Source organism: Loxodonta africana, chromosome 4, assembly GCF_030014295.1.
Source record: "Loxodonta africana isolate mLoxAfr1 chromosome 4, mLoxAfr1.hap2, whole genome shotgun sequence".
NCBI classification, from domain to species: Eukaryota; Metazoa; Chordata; class Mammalia; order Proboscidea; family Elephantidae; genus Loxodonta; species Loxodonta africana.
Genome location: NC_087345.1, coordinates 51,517,074 through 51,531,177, shown reverse-complemented (window position 1 = coordinate 51,531,177; position 14,104 = coordinate 51,517,074). Strand labels below are relative to the sequence as shown.

The following is a 14,104-nucleotide window of genomic DNA, read 5'->3' as shown; positions in this document are numbered from 1 at the left end:
TGACATATTGAGTGGAATGACATAGAATTTATAGATTAATTTTGAAAGATTTGACATCTTTATATTGTTAAATTGTCCCATGCATAAACCTCAGAATATTTCTTGAGAATCAGTTTTTAGTTTGGATATTTTTAAGAGGTCAGACCAGATAAATTTTAAAATTGAAATGATATTAAAATATCCAGTTGACTTGGTTGGTGTGATCAAATTTATCAAGTAATAGACCAAAAAAAAAAAAAAAAACCCAAAAAACAAAAGTCAGCTTACGCTGGTTAATTTCATGGGTTAATATATCACATCAGCCCATTTAAGATATACTTCTTATACTTTAATGTGTGTTCTTTAAAGTATAATATATCTGCACTAGCTGGATTTTAAATGGGTTCTCAATTCTACCACGATATTTTTGTTCACTTTTCATTTAATCATTGAAATATAATTAATGAAGGGCTTCCATGAAAAGAGTTAATTACTATTCAGTAGGCTGTAGATAGGATTTTAATTTTAGGTCATATTGTACAGTGTAGCTTTATATTTTTATATATTACCTTTTCGTTAGCACTGAGTTTTGGTAGTACTGATGCAAAAATCAATCACATTTAGAATTGAAATTATGGAAAATGTGACCAATTTTAACACTAAAAAACATGTGACATTTTTAATTTTAGTTTTGGCAGCTCTTACTTTAAAAACCTAAAAGCTGCTTTGATAAACCCATGTATAAATGCTTTTGATAGAACAATTATCTAAAGAAAATGGAATTTTGAAGGGAAATTCTTTTTGTATTTAAGTGTGATGAAATCCTCTACGTTAATGTCCTTAAGCCCAAAGTCACCAGGAGCACACCTGTGGTAAGAATTTGGATTAATACTTATTGTAGCAAGGAAGAACACTATGCCATGGGGAACCGTGGGGTATCTCGTTATATGTATCCTATTACAGAATTTGGAGTTTAGTTGGGTGATTTGGGAAAGAGTCTAAGGAAGCAGGGGTTTGTTTTAGATTTAGCAGGAGAGGAGGATGTTTGGTATTTTGTGGATTGTACGGAACCCTGCTTTTGTCTGTGTTTAGATAAAATTATGAAGTGGATTTGCTTTGTCTCATTTAATCATGGTCTCATAGAAATCTTCTGTGAAGCTGGTGTCTGTAAGATTGTTTACGTACAACAGGAGGACAAAATGGCCTGGCTGTGTCAGATCAGCAGATTAGATCCAGACATCAGGGCTGCCGACCACCACCACCCCCCACCCCCATCCACAAGCAGTTAAAAGGGTTTAAAAAATATGTGCTTAAGTTGGTGACTCTTTTTTCCTTCCCCTGGTGTATAGGGTACTGACTTAGTTATCAAGATGCAAGAGCTTTTCATTTGGTCTAAGAGGCAGGAAACTTAGTTTTACATCTATGGCTTTGCCACAGTTAACCTTGCCCTTGATTTTTAATTTCTAAGTTGTTTTCTCACTTTGAAATAACCATCTCCTCTGCTGCCCATTCTGGTGGAAGCCATCCTAATTTTGCTCTTGAAATTACTGTAGTTACCCTCTGACTAGCCTCACTGCTGCTCCTTTTGTTCCTTTGCAGTGAGTCCCCTTTTGAGACAGGAGACAGAGTGATCATTTTGAAAATGCAAATCATATTACAAAATTTGTTTGCTGAAAATCCCCATCAGCTATAAATAAAATAGCCTTCAGACTTCTTAACGTAGTCCACCAGACCCTACATGATTGGACCCTTGACCATCTCTGTGACTTCATCTTTGCACCCCATCATTTCCAGCCACCCAAATGACTTTTTTGTTCCTCAACAATACCAAGACTCTTCAGCCCAGATCCTTTGTTATAACTATTTCCCTTACTTGGAATCACTATTCTTTGTAAGGCTGACATTTTACCCCTTAGATACCAAACATCACCCATTTCCTTATCTCTAATATATTCCTATCTTAATAAGCCTTATCTGCTCCATTTCACTCTATTTTATTTGCAGTGTTTATTACTATTTTAAGTTAATTCATTTATTTTATTATGTAGATCCAACCTTCCTCACCCCACCTCCAACAGAAGTTACATGTGAATGGGACCTTGACTAGTTTGGTGTACTGAGTGCCCTGTCTAGGGGAGATTCCAACTCATATGGACCCTAGAGGACAGAGTAAAACTGCCCCATAAGACTTCCAAGTAGTGACTGGTGGATTTGAACTGCCAACCTTTTGGTTAGGAGCTGAGTTCTTAATTGCTATGCCACCGGTGCTCCAGCTCCTAATAAAATTCTTGGCACAAAATAGGTTCTTAACAAATAACTTTAATGAATGGATACTTTATGAATGAATAAACAACCAACTGAATGAGTGAACATATATATTCTAGACATAGCTAAATATCTGTTGATGAGTAACAAGAGAAAACACTTGTTAGTTCATTATTTAATTGGGAAATAAGACTTTAAAAAAAGCTCAATTTGTTTCTTTGGAAATACGCTTTAAAATATTCAAAGTATCTCCTCGCTATATATAATGTTTTCTTCAGCTTCAGCATTCTAAGAGTATGGTTTAGATGGTAGTAGCATTATAATGAGGTTTTCCTGATGTTTCAATTAATATTTGAATGCATTTCTCTGGAATGATTCCAATACATATATATTTTCATTTAGTAAATGCCAGCCTTTGGAGGGATGGGGTAGGGAGAAAAATAGTCTGGGTATTATAAGTCTCAGTAGAGCCATCCTATATTAATTTGGGGGGAGGGGTTAGATATAAAATAAAAGCAAACAAAACCAAACAAGTTGCCGTCAGGTCAATTCCAACTTATAGCAACCCTGTAGAACAGAGTGGAGCTGCCCCACAGGGTTTCAAAGGAGCAGCTGGTGGGTTCTAACTGCTGACTTTTTGATTAGGAGCCATAGCTCTTAACCACTGCACCACCCGGGCTTCAGATATAAAATACGTGTAGTGTTATACCTATTGAGTTTGAAGATAATTCTAATTTATTATACTATTTATTTACTATTTCTTTTGTATACTTCCTGTTGTCGATTTTAGTGGTTGAATTTGGCAGTATTTTAAGTGACTATTTTATCTTTCAAAGTAAGTGTTCAGATTCATAATGCCAAGACCTAATTCATAGTATGTGAATATTGGTTTGAAGCAGTAGATGAAGGGTGCTATGAAAATGCTGACTGGAAGGTGGAAAAACTTGGACGCAACCAGCTTTGGATTGGAATTGTCTCTCTAACACTCCAGTATTATTTTGGCAAATTATTTAGTGCTTCTTAGTCTGTTTCCTCATCCACAGAATAGGCATAACATTTATGTACAGGACTGTGGTGAGAGCTCAATGAATTAACAGATGTCAAGTGTGTGGCCTGATATGTGGCACCATTGGATGGTGGATAATCCTGTTCACTGGAAAGTCAGTTCACTGACTCCATTGCCTTCTATCAGAAGCAAAAGGAGGTAACTGAATTTCCGTATATAAAAGTTATTATTCTTTCTGGGTGATAAGAAGGCATAAAATACTTTATATTTAATATTATTTCCATAAATAACACTAAACTGTCATCAGTTGCAAACAGCATCACCATAGTAAAATTCATTAATTTGTTGAGTGTTTACTAGTACACTAGCAACTGCCCTAAGCACCTTGTGTGTATTAGCTCATTTAATCATCATCACGAAACCCAAGAGACACTAGGCATTTTTCCATTTCACAGATGAGTAAAACTGAGGCACAAGGCAGATCAGGAATTGAAAGAGCCTATACCCTGGTGGCGCAGTGGTTAAACATTTGGCTGCTAACCCAAAAGGTCAGCAGTTCGAATCCAGCAACTGCTCCTTGGAAACCCTATGGGGCAGTTTTACTCTGTCCTGTAGGGTCACTATGAGTCGGAATTGACTTGACAGCAACAGGTTTGGTTATACTTTTTATACATATTTATATATTAAATATTGATACCTCCAGGCTCCTCTCGTTCTTTAGATGTAGTTAGTAATTACCCACATAAATACATCTTGACAAGCATAATAAGGTTGCCTTCTTCTTATCTCCATCTTCTAATGGGGAGGGACTCTGATTTCTGGACCCAACTCCACATCTCCTTGTAAGAAGAAAAAAAAGAAAGCAGCCATGGTTGAGGGATAGTTCTCTCTGAGAGGCATGTTATGTGGACAGATGTGGTTTCTGTGCATTTTGTTTTGTTAATGTTAAGAAATCATGATTATTTTGGGGAAGGGAATAAAGGACCCACAGAAAATACGTATTTTTCAACATGACTGTGTGGAGACACTGATCTCCTTACAAATAAATTAATGGGAAGGGTATAAAAGAACCTTGTATCTGAGCAAATGATATATACTGAATTGTTTTAAGAAGCATAATGTTTTACTGATATGTTCTGATGACTCTTAAGCCTCTTTATAGCTTTAATGTTGTTTAATTATCTTACTTTTCATCCTCAGTTCTTCTGTGTCATTTATGAGTTTTTTCGTACTTAAATGAAATCTTTGTTTATTTTAAGATGATTTCTTGCGGTTTCTGCCCCAGTAAGTCTACAGTAATTTCAGGCTGTGACGACCCCACTGAAATTTGAAAGTGTATGATGTCTTTGTAGGTGATCTTAAGATAACGTTCTTGGCCTTATGATGAACCGTATATGTGTATCAGCTTTGAGACATAATAATTATGTGAGATGTATTTAGACTTTGATTATATTTAATCTCCTGGTTTGATGAAATGCTGAAGTATAAAAGAAATAAATTTTCCTTCTTAAAAGTGTTTTATGAAGGTTCTCTCTCCCTGTGCTACTTCCTGATGGCCTGATATTAAAAAAAAAAAAAAATTTAATTGGATTGAGGCTCAGTCTGAATGCTTCTTTCTCTTCCTGGCAGCATGGGGTAATCTTGGAAATGTTCTGAAGAGTCAGAGCAAAATTTCTGAAGCTGAAAGCGCCTATAGAAATGCTTTGTACTACCGCAGCAACATGGCCGACATGCTTTATAATTTGTGAGTATGCATTGCTTTCTGGTTTGGTTCACCTTTGAAACCTGCTGTGAGAGAGACTATTGATTTAACTGCTGGAAATGGAAATGATGACAGCTGTTCTTCTGCAACAGTCTTTTCATTAATCATACCTCTGAGATTACTAGGTAGATGGAATTTGTGATTTCTTTGTTTTGGGCCACGTCATCGATATTCATTTGTATTGATGTATCATGGCTGATTTTTTTTACATATACCCGGGTGGTTCAGTGATTAAGAGTTATGGCTGCTAACCAAAAGGTTGATAGTTCAAATTTACCAGCCTGTCCTGGGAAACCCTATAGGGCAGTTCTACTCTGTCCCAAAGGTTTGCTATGAGTCAGAATCAACTTGATGGCAGTGGGTTCGGGTTATATAATATCATATAGGATCCCTGGTGGTTCAGTGGTGATGCACTTGGCTGCTAACCAAAAGGTCAGCAGTTCGAACCCACCAGCCACTCCGTGGGAGAAAGACGTGGCAGTCTGCTTCTGTAAAGATAAACTCTATGGGGCGGTTCTACTCTGTCCCTTAGGGTCGCCATGAGTTGGAATCAACTCGATGACAGTGAGTTTGTTTTTTTTTTTAAATATCATATAGCATAAATATTAATTTAAATTCCTTTATTAAGTTTGTTAATGTTTAGATGGATTCATAAAATAAGCCTATTATATATGATGCTTTATACACTTGATGCCTTGATTATTAATAATGGTAGAATTTTTGTCCTCTATTAAAATTGATGACATTAAAGTATATATAGATATGTACTGAATGTGGAGAGGTAGAGAATAAGATCATGCTGCTGCTTTTTTTTTTTCCCCCTCAGAAGGTACTGCTGTTTATAAACAAAGTTGGTATGATTTAGAATATTTATGCATGTTTGGGTCAAAAATTCCTTATGGGAAAATTTGGTCTTGTCTTTGAATGGAAATCCCTAGGGGGTAACAATGAGATGTGAATGGACAAATGCAAATTAAACTGAAATCCCTTCCTTGTCTACTATATTTATGAAAATATTTTGTAAGAAATAGAAACCTAGTCCAAATTTGCTTCAGCACAAAAGAGAATCGGTTGACTCCCATAACTGAAAATTTCTGGGATCGACTACCTGCAGGCACAGTTAGATCCAGGAGCTCAATTAAGTTCCAGGAATCTGTCTCCATCTTGTGGCTCTGCTTTCCCTTGGGTTCTCTGCATTCTCTGTGGGACTCCGTAGTTAGCATGAGGAAGATGATCCCTGGCACTATTACGCATACAATAGCCTGACTTTTCTTGTTCTCCAAAGAAAAGAGAACTTTTTTGTCTTGATGTCTATAATTAATCCTAGAAAAGGTGTCTGCGTGACTCTCCTGGAGTCATGGTTTTCTCTTGGATGAAACAAGGGACCATGAGATACCTCTGTTGACAGCGCCTCCAGAATTGGAATGGAATGAAGAAGACCTTCCCTAAAAGGAAGGATCAGTCCCAGGCAAAAAAAAAGATGTCTACTGCTTGTGTTTAATGAATGCTATATAATATTGACAGTATCAAAATAATTTGCAAACTTTAATGGTTATTGTTCTTAGTCAGTTCTGACTTATGGCGACCCCATATGTGCAATGTAAAACTACTCCATAGGGTTTTCAAGGTTGTGACCTTTTGGAAGCAGATCACCAGGCCTGTCTTCTGAGGCACCTCTGGATGGGTTTGAGTACCAACCCTTCTGCTAGTTGTCGAGTACTTAACTGTTTGTGCCACCCAGGGACCCCCTTTAATATTTATATCTGAATATTTCCTTTGGTTAAGTCTAAAATCACAGATATAAAAGAATTAAAAATGAAAAAAATAGAAAAACTATACCAGTACTTAAGGAAATTTTCCTGAGCAGACAGGAATAGCTCAGTTTAATTTCTGACTTGTATGTTTACCTTGCCTTTAACCTCCCGGTCTTTAACACAACACCAGAATCTCAACCTAGTGGCCAGTGGGCCAAATAACACCAGAAGATACATTCTGCACTGACTTTTTTTTTTTTTTTAAATCTGGAATGTCTTCAGATGATCTCCTCAGTTTGCACATTCCCTGCTACCCACTCTCTGCTGTATTAGATACTTTATCCTATATGTTACCATCTTCTTCACTGAAGTCATTTCAATTTGCAACTTCTTCTTTACTTGAATGAATATATCTAAAGTACTCCCACAAATGCTCTCTTCCCCATGTCCTCTTTATCTGAATAAATATGATGTTACTGTATTATTAATTAATAACATTTTTATTTCATGAAAAAGAACCTTACTAGTTTAATAATAGATTTACCCAAATGTTTTTTCTAATTTTTTTTTTTGCATCTGAAAGTGATGTTGTCAAAGGAGTCCCATGCTTTTCAATACAGAAGTCAGTTTTTTTCTGATGCACATCCTCCATAAATTTTCTGGGGGAGAAAGTAAGCTGAAGAACCAACACTTTGAATTTAGCTTACTCTCTTTTATCCATAGCCACCGGTTGAAAAATTACCAACTTCTTGGGCATAGCTTGAAAAAAAAAGAAAATCATGCTTTCTTGGACTTATTCTTTGCTGAGAGGAGAAATTTATTCAATTAGACAAATCTACTTTAGATATAATTTAAAAGCTACATCTTTAGCTTTATCTGTAGGTGCATATATAAACTATGAAAATGTATGCATAGGCCTTCCCTAACCCTAATGGAAAAGCCTTGCTGGAGAAGTGTATATTAAAAAGATCTTTTTTTTTTTTTTTTTTTTAATATGGATAGGATATGTCATAAATGTTATAAATGGTCTTGAAATATTTTTATTAATATAACTTTTTTTTTTAATACAACAGGTTTTTAAACAACATTTAATTGTTAGTTTAATTTAGGAGGCTTAAATTCTACAAAAAATCTTGTCAAAGAGCAAGCTTTTTTTTCCCCCATATCTGTTAAATAGGTAGAAAAAAGCCAAGTTTTAACTTGGACTGTTTAGAGACAATTTGGCAAATAAAAACGTTTCCTCTTGGGCTGTATATGCTATTGTCATTATAGCATTTTCAGTGATGTGCAGAATTGTTCCTTGTTCTATTTCAGCTCCTGAAGGAAAAGGAATTTCATTAGCTTATTCATTCTCACCAATAAATTTAACTTGTTAACATTCCTTTTTTCCTCTATGGCAATAGCAGGCATTGATTACATTTCATATCATCAGTGATAGTTGTGTCTTTCAAAATGTTTAATGACCTGCATTTTAACCATGAAATGAAAAATGAAAGTAAGTTCATTCAGGGCAGTGGCTCTCAAGGACATTTTCATAAGCTTTATTACTTACATGGTAATTGGGACAGAGAGGAAACGGTAAAATTGCATCTCATACCAGTTCTGCCCAAAAAGGTCCTTTGTTCCTGGGTGAGTTGACACAGAAACTTCTACACCAGCATGGTCCTTTGATATGCTATAGATAAAGGGAACAAAGGGGCAGAGGGACCAGAGACTTACATAGACTTACACAGAGGTGTCTGTGTGCATAGGAGGAAACCCTGGTGGCGTGGTGGTTAAGAGCTACAGCTGCTAACCAAAAGGCCGGCCGTTCAAATCCACCAGGTGCTCCTTGGAACCTGTAGGGACAGTTCCACTCTGTCCTATAGAGTTGCTACGAATCAGAATCGACTTGATGGCATTTTTTTTTTTTTTTTTGCTTCCTTGTACTGACAGACGGCACGGTGGTTAAGTGCTCGGCTACTAACCAAAAGGCCAGCGGTTCAAACCCACCAGTTGCTCTCCAGGAGAAAGATATCACAGACTGCTTCCGAACAGTTTTACAGCCTTGGAAACCCTATAGGGTCACTATGAGTCGGAATTGACTTGTGAGCAATGGGTATGTGCATAAGAAAAAGTGAAGGGGAGGAAGGAGGCTCCTTGACAAAGTCTGGGCTCAGGGTGTGTGACATTCATGTGGTCAGCTTTGGTGACTTGAAAGGAAGAACATTACTTCCCTCTCTGGAATGTAAGATCAGCTGTTGCCAGCATGCAATTAGATAGTTAGTCATTTACCTGACTGCTAGGAGAGCTTACAGCTAAAGCACAGGGGAGGAGAACTGCTTTCCCTCGGGTGCCTTTCTTTCAGTGCAGTTTCAGTGTAAAAGTCGTGCAGCCGATGGGGGAGAAAATAGCTTTGATGGTTCCTGTGACCAAAGTCTGAAACTTACAAACCTCTTCGTATTAGTTGTCATGAAATACCTATTGTTGTTAATGAATTTTAGAAACTTTAGAGAATCATAGCTTCCATTAAGTCCTCTACTTGACTTTTAATGAGTGACCTAGACTTTTTGTACACAGTCCATGTTCATAACCTTACAAGATGGTAGCAAGTAACTTTGTAAATTATTGAAAAAAATCTGTTTATCATATTATTAGAAAATTTTGTTGGGAAAATAACCTGGAAACATACATTATTATGTAACTTCAAAACAGTGAGGTATATCACTACCAACTGGACATAGGATAATTTTAAGAAGGCAGAGATAAACTTTAAATTAATCAGTGTATTTTTGTTTTTATGCTTCTATTTAAAAAATATGATTACCACATCTGTCTTAGTTATCTAGTGCTGCTATAACAGAAATACCACAGGTAGGTGGCTTTAACAAACAGAAATTTATTTTCTCACAGTTTAGGCGGCTAGAAGCCTGAATTCAGGGCACCGGCTCTAGGGGAAGGCTTTCTTTCTCAGTCGGTTCTGGAGGAAGGTCCTTGTCTCTGTACAGCATCTATTCCTTGGCTCCTTGGTGATCTTCATGTGCATGGCATCTGTCTGCCCCCATCTCAGCTTGCTTCTCTGTACGTAATCTGCTTGGCTTATATCTCAAAAGAGAAGGATTTAAGATACACTTTGTACAGTAATATTACCCTATTAACGTGACAAAAAAGTCCATTCCCAAATGGAATTACAACCACAGGTATAAAACTCATTGCCATCAAGTCAATTCCTAGTCATAGTGACCCTATCAGACAGTAATCCACCAGCTGCAACTCAGAAACCTTGTGGGGGCAGTTCTATTCTGTCCCGTAGGGTCGATGTAAGTCAGAATTGACTCAACGGCAAACAGGTTTTTTTAAAACAATGAATACAGTCTTGCTGTAAAACATTCAAACAGTATTGAAGAATATGGAATAAAGAAAGGAAGTCCTCTTATTGCATTCATGACCCTTTCCCTCTTACGGTATGTATCCTTTCAAGTTTGTTTTGTAGCAAGCAATAATGTATTTATATATGTAGATTTACATACATATTTTTTATTTCCTTATATATGCATCTCCATTGATTTTTAATTTTTTGTATGTGTGCAGATGTGTCACAATATGTATAACTACTCCCCTTTTGATGAACATTTGTTTACATTGGGGCTATTACATGAAGTCTGTTGATACATGCCCAGTGGGATGATTTCACAACTATATTGTTTTGTTCTTCATTTCCCTATTTCAAGTGGAGATGAGTAATTTTTCTTAGTTTATTGCCTCTGTAATTTTCCTTGGGATTAACTATTCATATTTCTTGCCTAGTTTTTATTGGGTGGAATATTTTTTTAAATCGGCTTTTATATTTTAAGTAAAATGTTCCCACACACTTATATGTATATACACATACATCTGTTTGGTAAATAGTTTCTTCCAGTGTTTGCTTAAATTTTTACTTCCTTATGATTTCCTTTATTGCATGTAACTCTTAAATTTTTATTTGGAAAAAAATCTATAGGTTGTTTCATTTAAAGCCCCTGTGCTTTCAGTCTTTATGAATAAGATCATTCACAGCCTACTATTAAAAAATCATTGCAGAATTTTTGAATATTTTTAGAATTATTTTTTGCTTTTTTGTATAGTCCCTTAATTTACCCTGGTTTTATTATTTTTGTATTAAGTAAAGATGTAATTTTTTCCCAAGTGAAAACTAATATTCTCATGTAATTGAATGTAACTTGTCACCTAGAGTAAATCCTTACATATGCATAGATTTATTGTTGTGGACTCCTTTTTGATATATTGGTAAGCATTTTCAGTCTCAAACCAAGAACAAATAGTTTAACTTATTATAATTTCTACTAAATTTTTTATATTTAAAAGGCAAGTCTCCCATCCTTGCTACTTGTTTTCAGAAATTTCCTGATGACTCATGCATTTTATAGTTAATGTGAACTTGATTATAGGCTTGCAAAGTTGCATTGGAAGTTGAGTTGGGGTTTTCATTGGTTTTGTGGCGACTTTATATATTAAAGATTGAGAACTGACACCATTATACTCTTGAATTTTACTTTTCAGATACTTGCATTTCTGCATTTATTTTATTTTTTTTGAAATTTCCTTCATTAAAGTTTTATATTTTTGTCTGCAAAAGTCTCACATATTTGAAGTTTATTCTTATTTTTTTTTAAGAAAGTTTTTGCTAATGTGACTTAGAACCTTTCCTACTCTCATTACTTTTTTTAGCTGGTTGTTTAGGTTTTATTTTCCTAAATATGCTGATTCCAAGTTTTTTTGTTGTTGCTTAGGCATATATCTGGCTGTTGTCTAAGGTTCTTTCTTATAGTTTTCCCCAGTATGCCATATCCTTACTCAGTGGTACACCTCCGCAGATACCATCTATTCTGCTTGCAACATCTTCCTCCTTCACATCCCCTCTGACCCTTTTACACCCTACTCCCCACTCTTTTGCCTTTTATATCTCACCTAAAGTGACACTTCTTAGGGAAAAAATTTTTTTTTTAATTGTGCTATAAGTGAAAATTTACAGCTCAAGATAGTTTCTCATACAGAAATTTATACACACATGGTTATGTGACATTAGTTGCTATCCCTGTAATATTTCAGCGCACTCCTCCTTTCCACCCCAGATTTCCCAGGTCCATTCAACTGGCTCTTATCCCTTTCTGCCTTCTCATCTCACCTCCTGACAGGAGCTGCCCTTTTAGTCTCATGTATCTACTTGAGCTAAGAAGTACACTCTTCACAAGTATCATTTAATGTCTTATAATCCAGCCTAATCTTTGTCTGAAGTGTTGGCTTCGGGAATGGTTTTAGTTCTGGGTTAACAGGGAATCTGGGGCCATCTCTGCTGGGGTCCCTCAGGTCTCAGTCAGACCATTTAAGTCTGGTCTTTTTACTAGAATTTCAGTTCTGTGCCCCACTTTTTTCCTAGTCTGTGAGGGACTCTTCTGTTGTGTTCCCTGTCAGGGCGGTCATTAGTGGTAGCTGGACACCACCTAGTTTTTCTGGTCTCAGGCGGATGGAGTCTCTGGTTTATGTGGCCCTTTTTGTTTCTTGGACTAATATTTTCCTGTGTCTTTGGTGTTTTTCATTCTCCTTTGCTCCAGGTGGTTTGGGAACAATTGATGTATCTTAGATGGCCGCTCACTAGCTTTTAAGACCCCTGAGGCCACTCACCAAAGTGCGATGCAAAACATTTTCTTAATAAACTTTGTTATGCCAATTGACCTAGATGTCTTGAGAAAGATTTCTAGATAGCTTTCCCCACTTTCATAGTTAGAAGATAGGTACTCCTCCCAAATATTACAAGAGCAGTAATCCTCGGCATTTTTTAGTCTGGATCAAATTTGCATTTGTGATAACTTGTTCCCCTTAATCATAATGTATCTTTTTAAGGGCAGGGTGTGCTTTGATATCATTCTTTCCCCATTGCTGATCACAACACCAGGCACATGGGCTTTAAACTACGTATGTGCTGATTAATAAATTAATGAATGAGTAGAAATTAGCATCTGCTTCACTGCAAACAATGCTAGAATCTTAGTTCAAGTTTGTTGGATAGCCTGCCTGTTATACCTAGCTGTCCAGTTCTTTCCCAGTTCTTGTTACTAGCTGTACTCACTTATCCTATTTTCTATGTTGATTTATTCCACAGCTTTTTCCCATTACATATATATACATTATGTGTGTGAAAACAGTCACTGACCACAAAGCACAAGCATAGTAAACCCCCCTCACTGAGACCGTGCTTATTGTATACATACTGATGTGGGATAAAGGTTCTGGAATATATCATTACAGACTCTAGTGTCAAGGCATGAGTTCTCTTTCCTTCCCCCCACCAAATCCTAGAAATGCCTTCTTTATTACAAACATATTGAAAACATCATTTTTTCAGAATCGGTAAGAGAAAATAACGGATACATTACTTAACAGAGTAACAAGTCAAGTGACATTTCAACAAAATAAATTCTGATATTTCCATTTGTTAATTAGGAAAATATAAATAGTAAATAATTAATTATACACATTTATTCTGATTTATTATATATGGTATGATAAAATATTTCATGGTCCTTAAAATGTCAGTGTTGTGTTGTAGTTGTTAGGTGCCTTAGCGACCCCATGTGACAGAATAGAACTGCCCAAAAGGTTTCCTAGTCCATACTGTTTATGGGAACAGATTGCCTGGTCTTTCTCCCGCAGAGCCACTGGGTGGGTTCTAACTGCCAAACTTATGGTTAGAAGTCAAGCACTTAACCTTTATACTCCCAAGGCGTCTTCAAATATCAATAAATAGCCTCTTTAAAGCCCGACTTTGAATATAATAGTATTTATGCAATTGAATTTTGCTCATAAAATCACATTATATAAATTTGTCTCTTAGGGATTTTCAATTCTAATTTGTCTACTTACTGTAATATTAAGTATCTCTGCAGGAAAAAAAATATTGATCTGCCAAAAATATAACTCTTGCCTTTTTTGAGAAACTTTTTGAAAGTAAAGATTAGTGATTTTTTTCGAACCTAGGGAAAACTGATCTTGCTTAATGATTTCATCAAACAGATAGGCATTTGTGCATATAAATTCTTGAATATTTATTAGCATTAAATTTTCCTTTCTTTAGTTTTGGCCATGAGATATTATATCCAATAAATTCAGCAAAGTCTGTCTTGTCAAACTGCCAGATGTGGATTAAGACAAGAGAATTACTATAGAGTGACCTGGATGTCAGCAGGATGGTAAAGGGGAGGTCAGAGTGATTTATAAAGAACGTGTTATTAAAATCCATGCAAGTCAATTAAAACACACACACAGAAGATGAAACATTCTCTGTTGCAAGTTCTATGATGT

The 14,104-nt window shown here is 36.0% G+C and overlaps 1 protein-coding gene across 1 annotated transcript in view; it reads left to right on the top strand.

Moving 5' to 3' along the window:
- TMTC2 (transmembrane O-mannosyltransferase targeting cadherins 2) overlaps positions 1-14,104 on the top strand; it is a 456,462-nt gene that overhangs the window by 247,260 nt on the left and 195,098 nt on the right. The window contains exon 4 of the mRNA XM_003405237.4: positions 4,880-4,994. Coding sequence (XP_003405285.1) covers positions 4,880-4,994 — 115 coding nt within the window. The remainder of the gene's footprint in view (positions 1-4,879; positions 4,995-14,104) is intronic.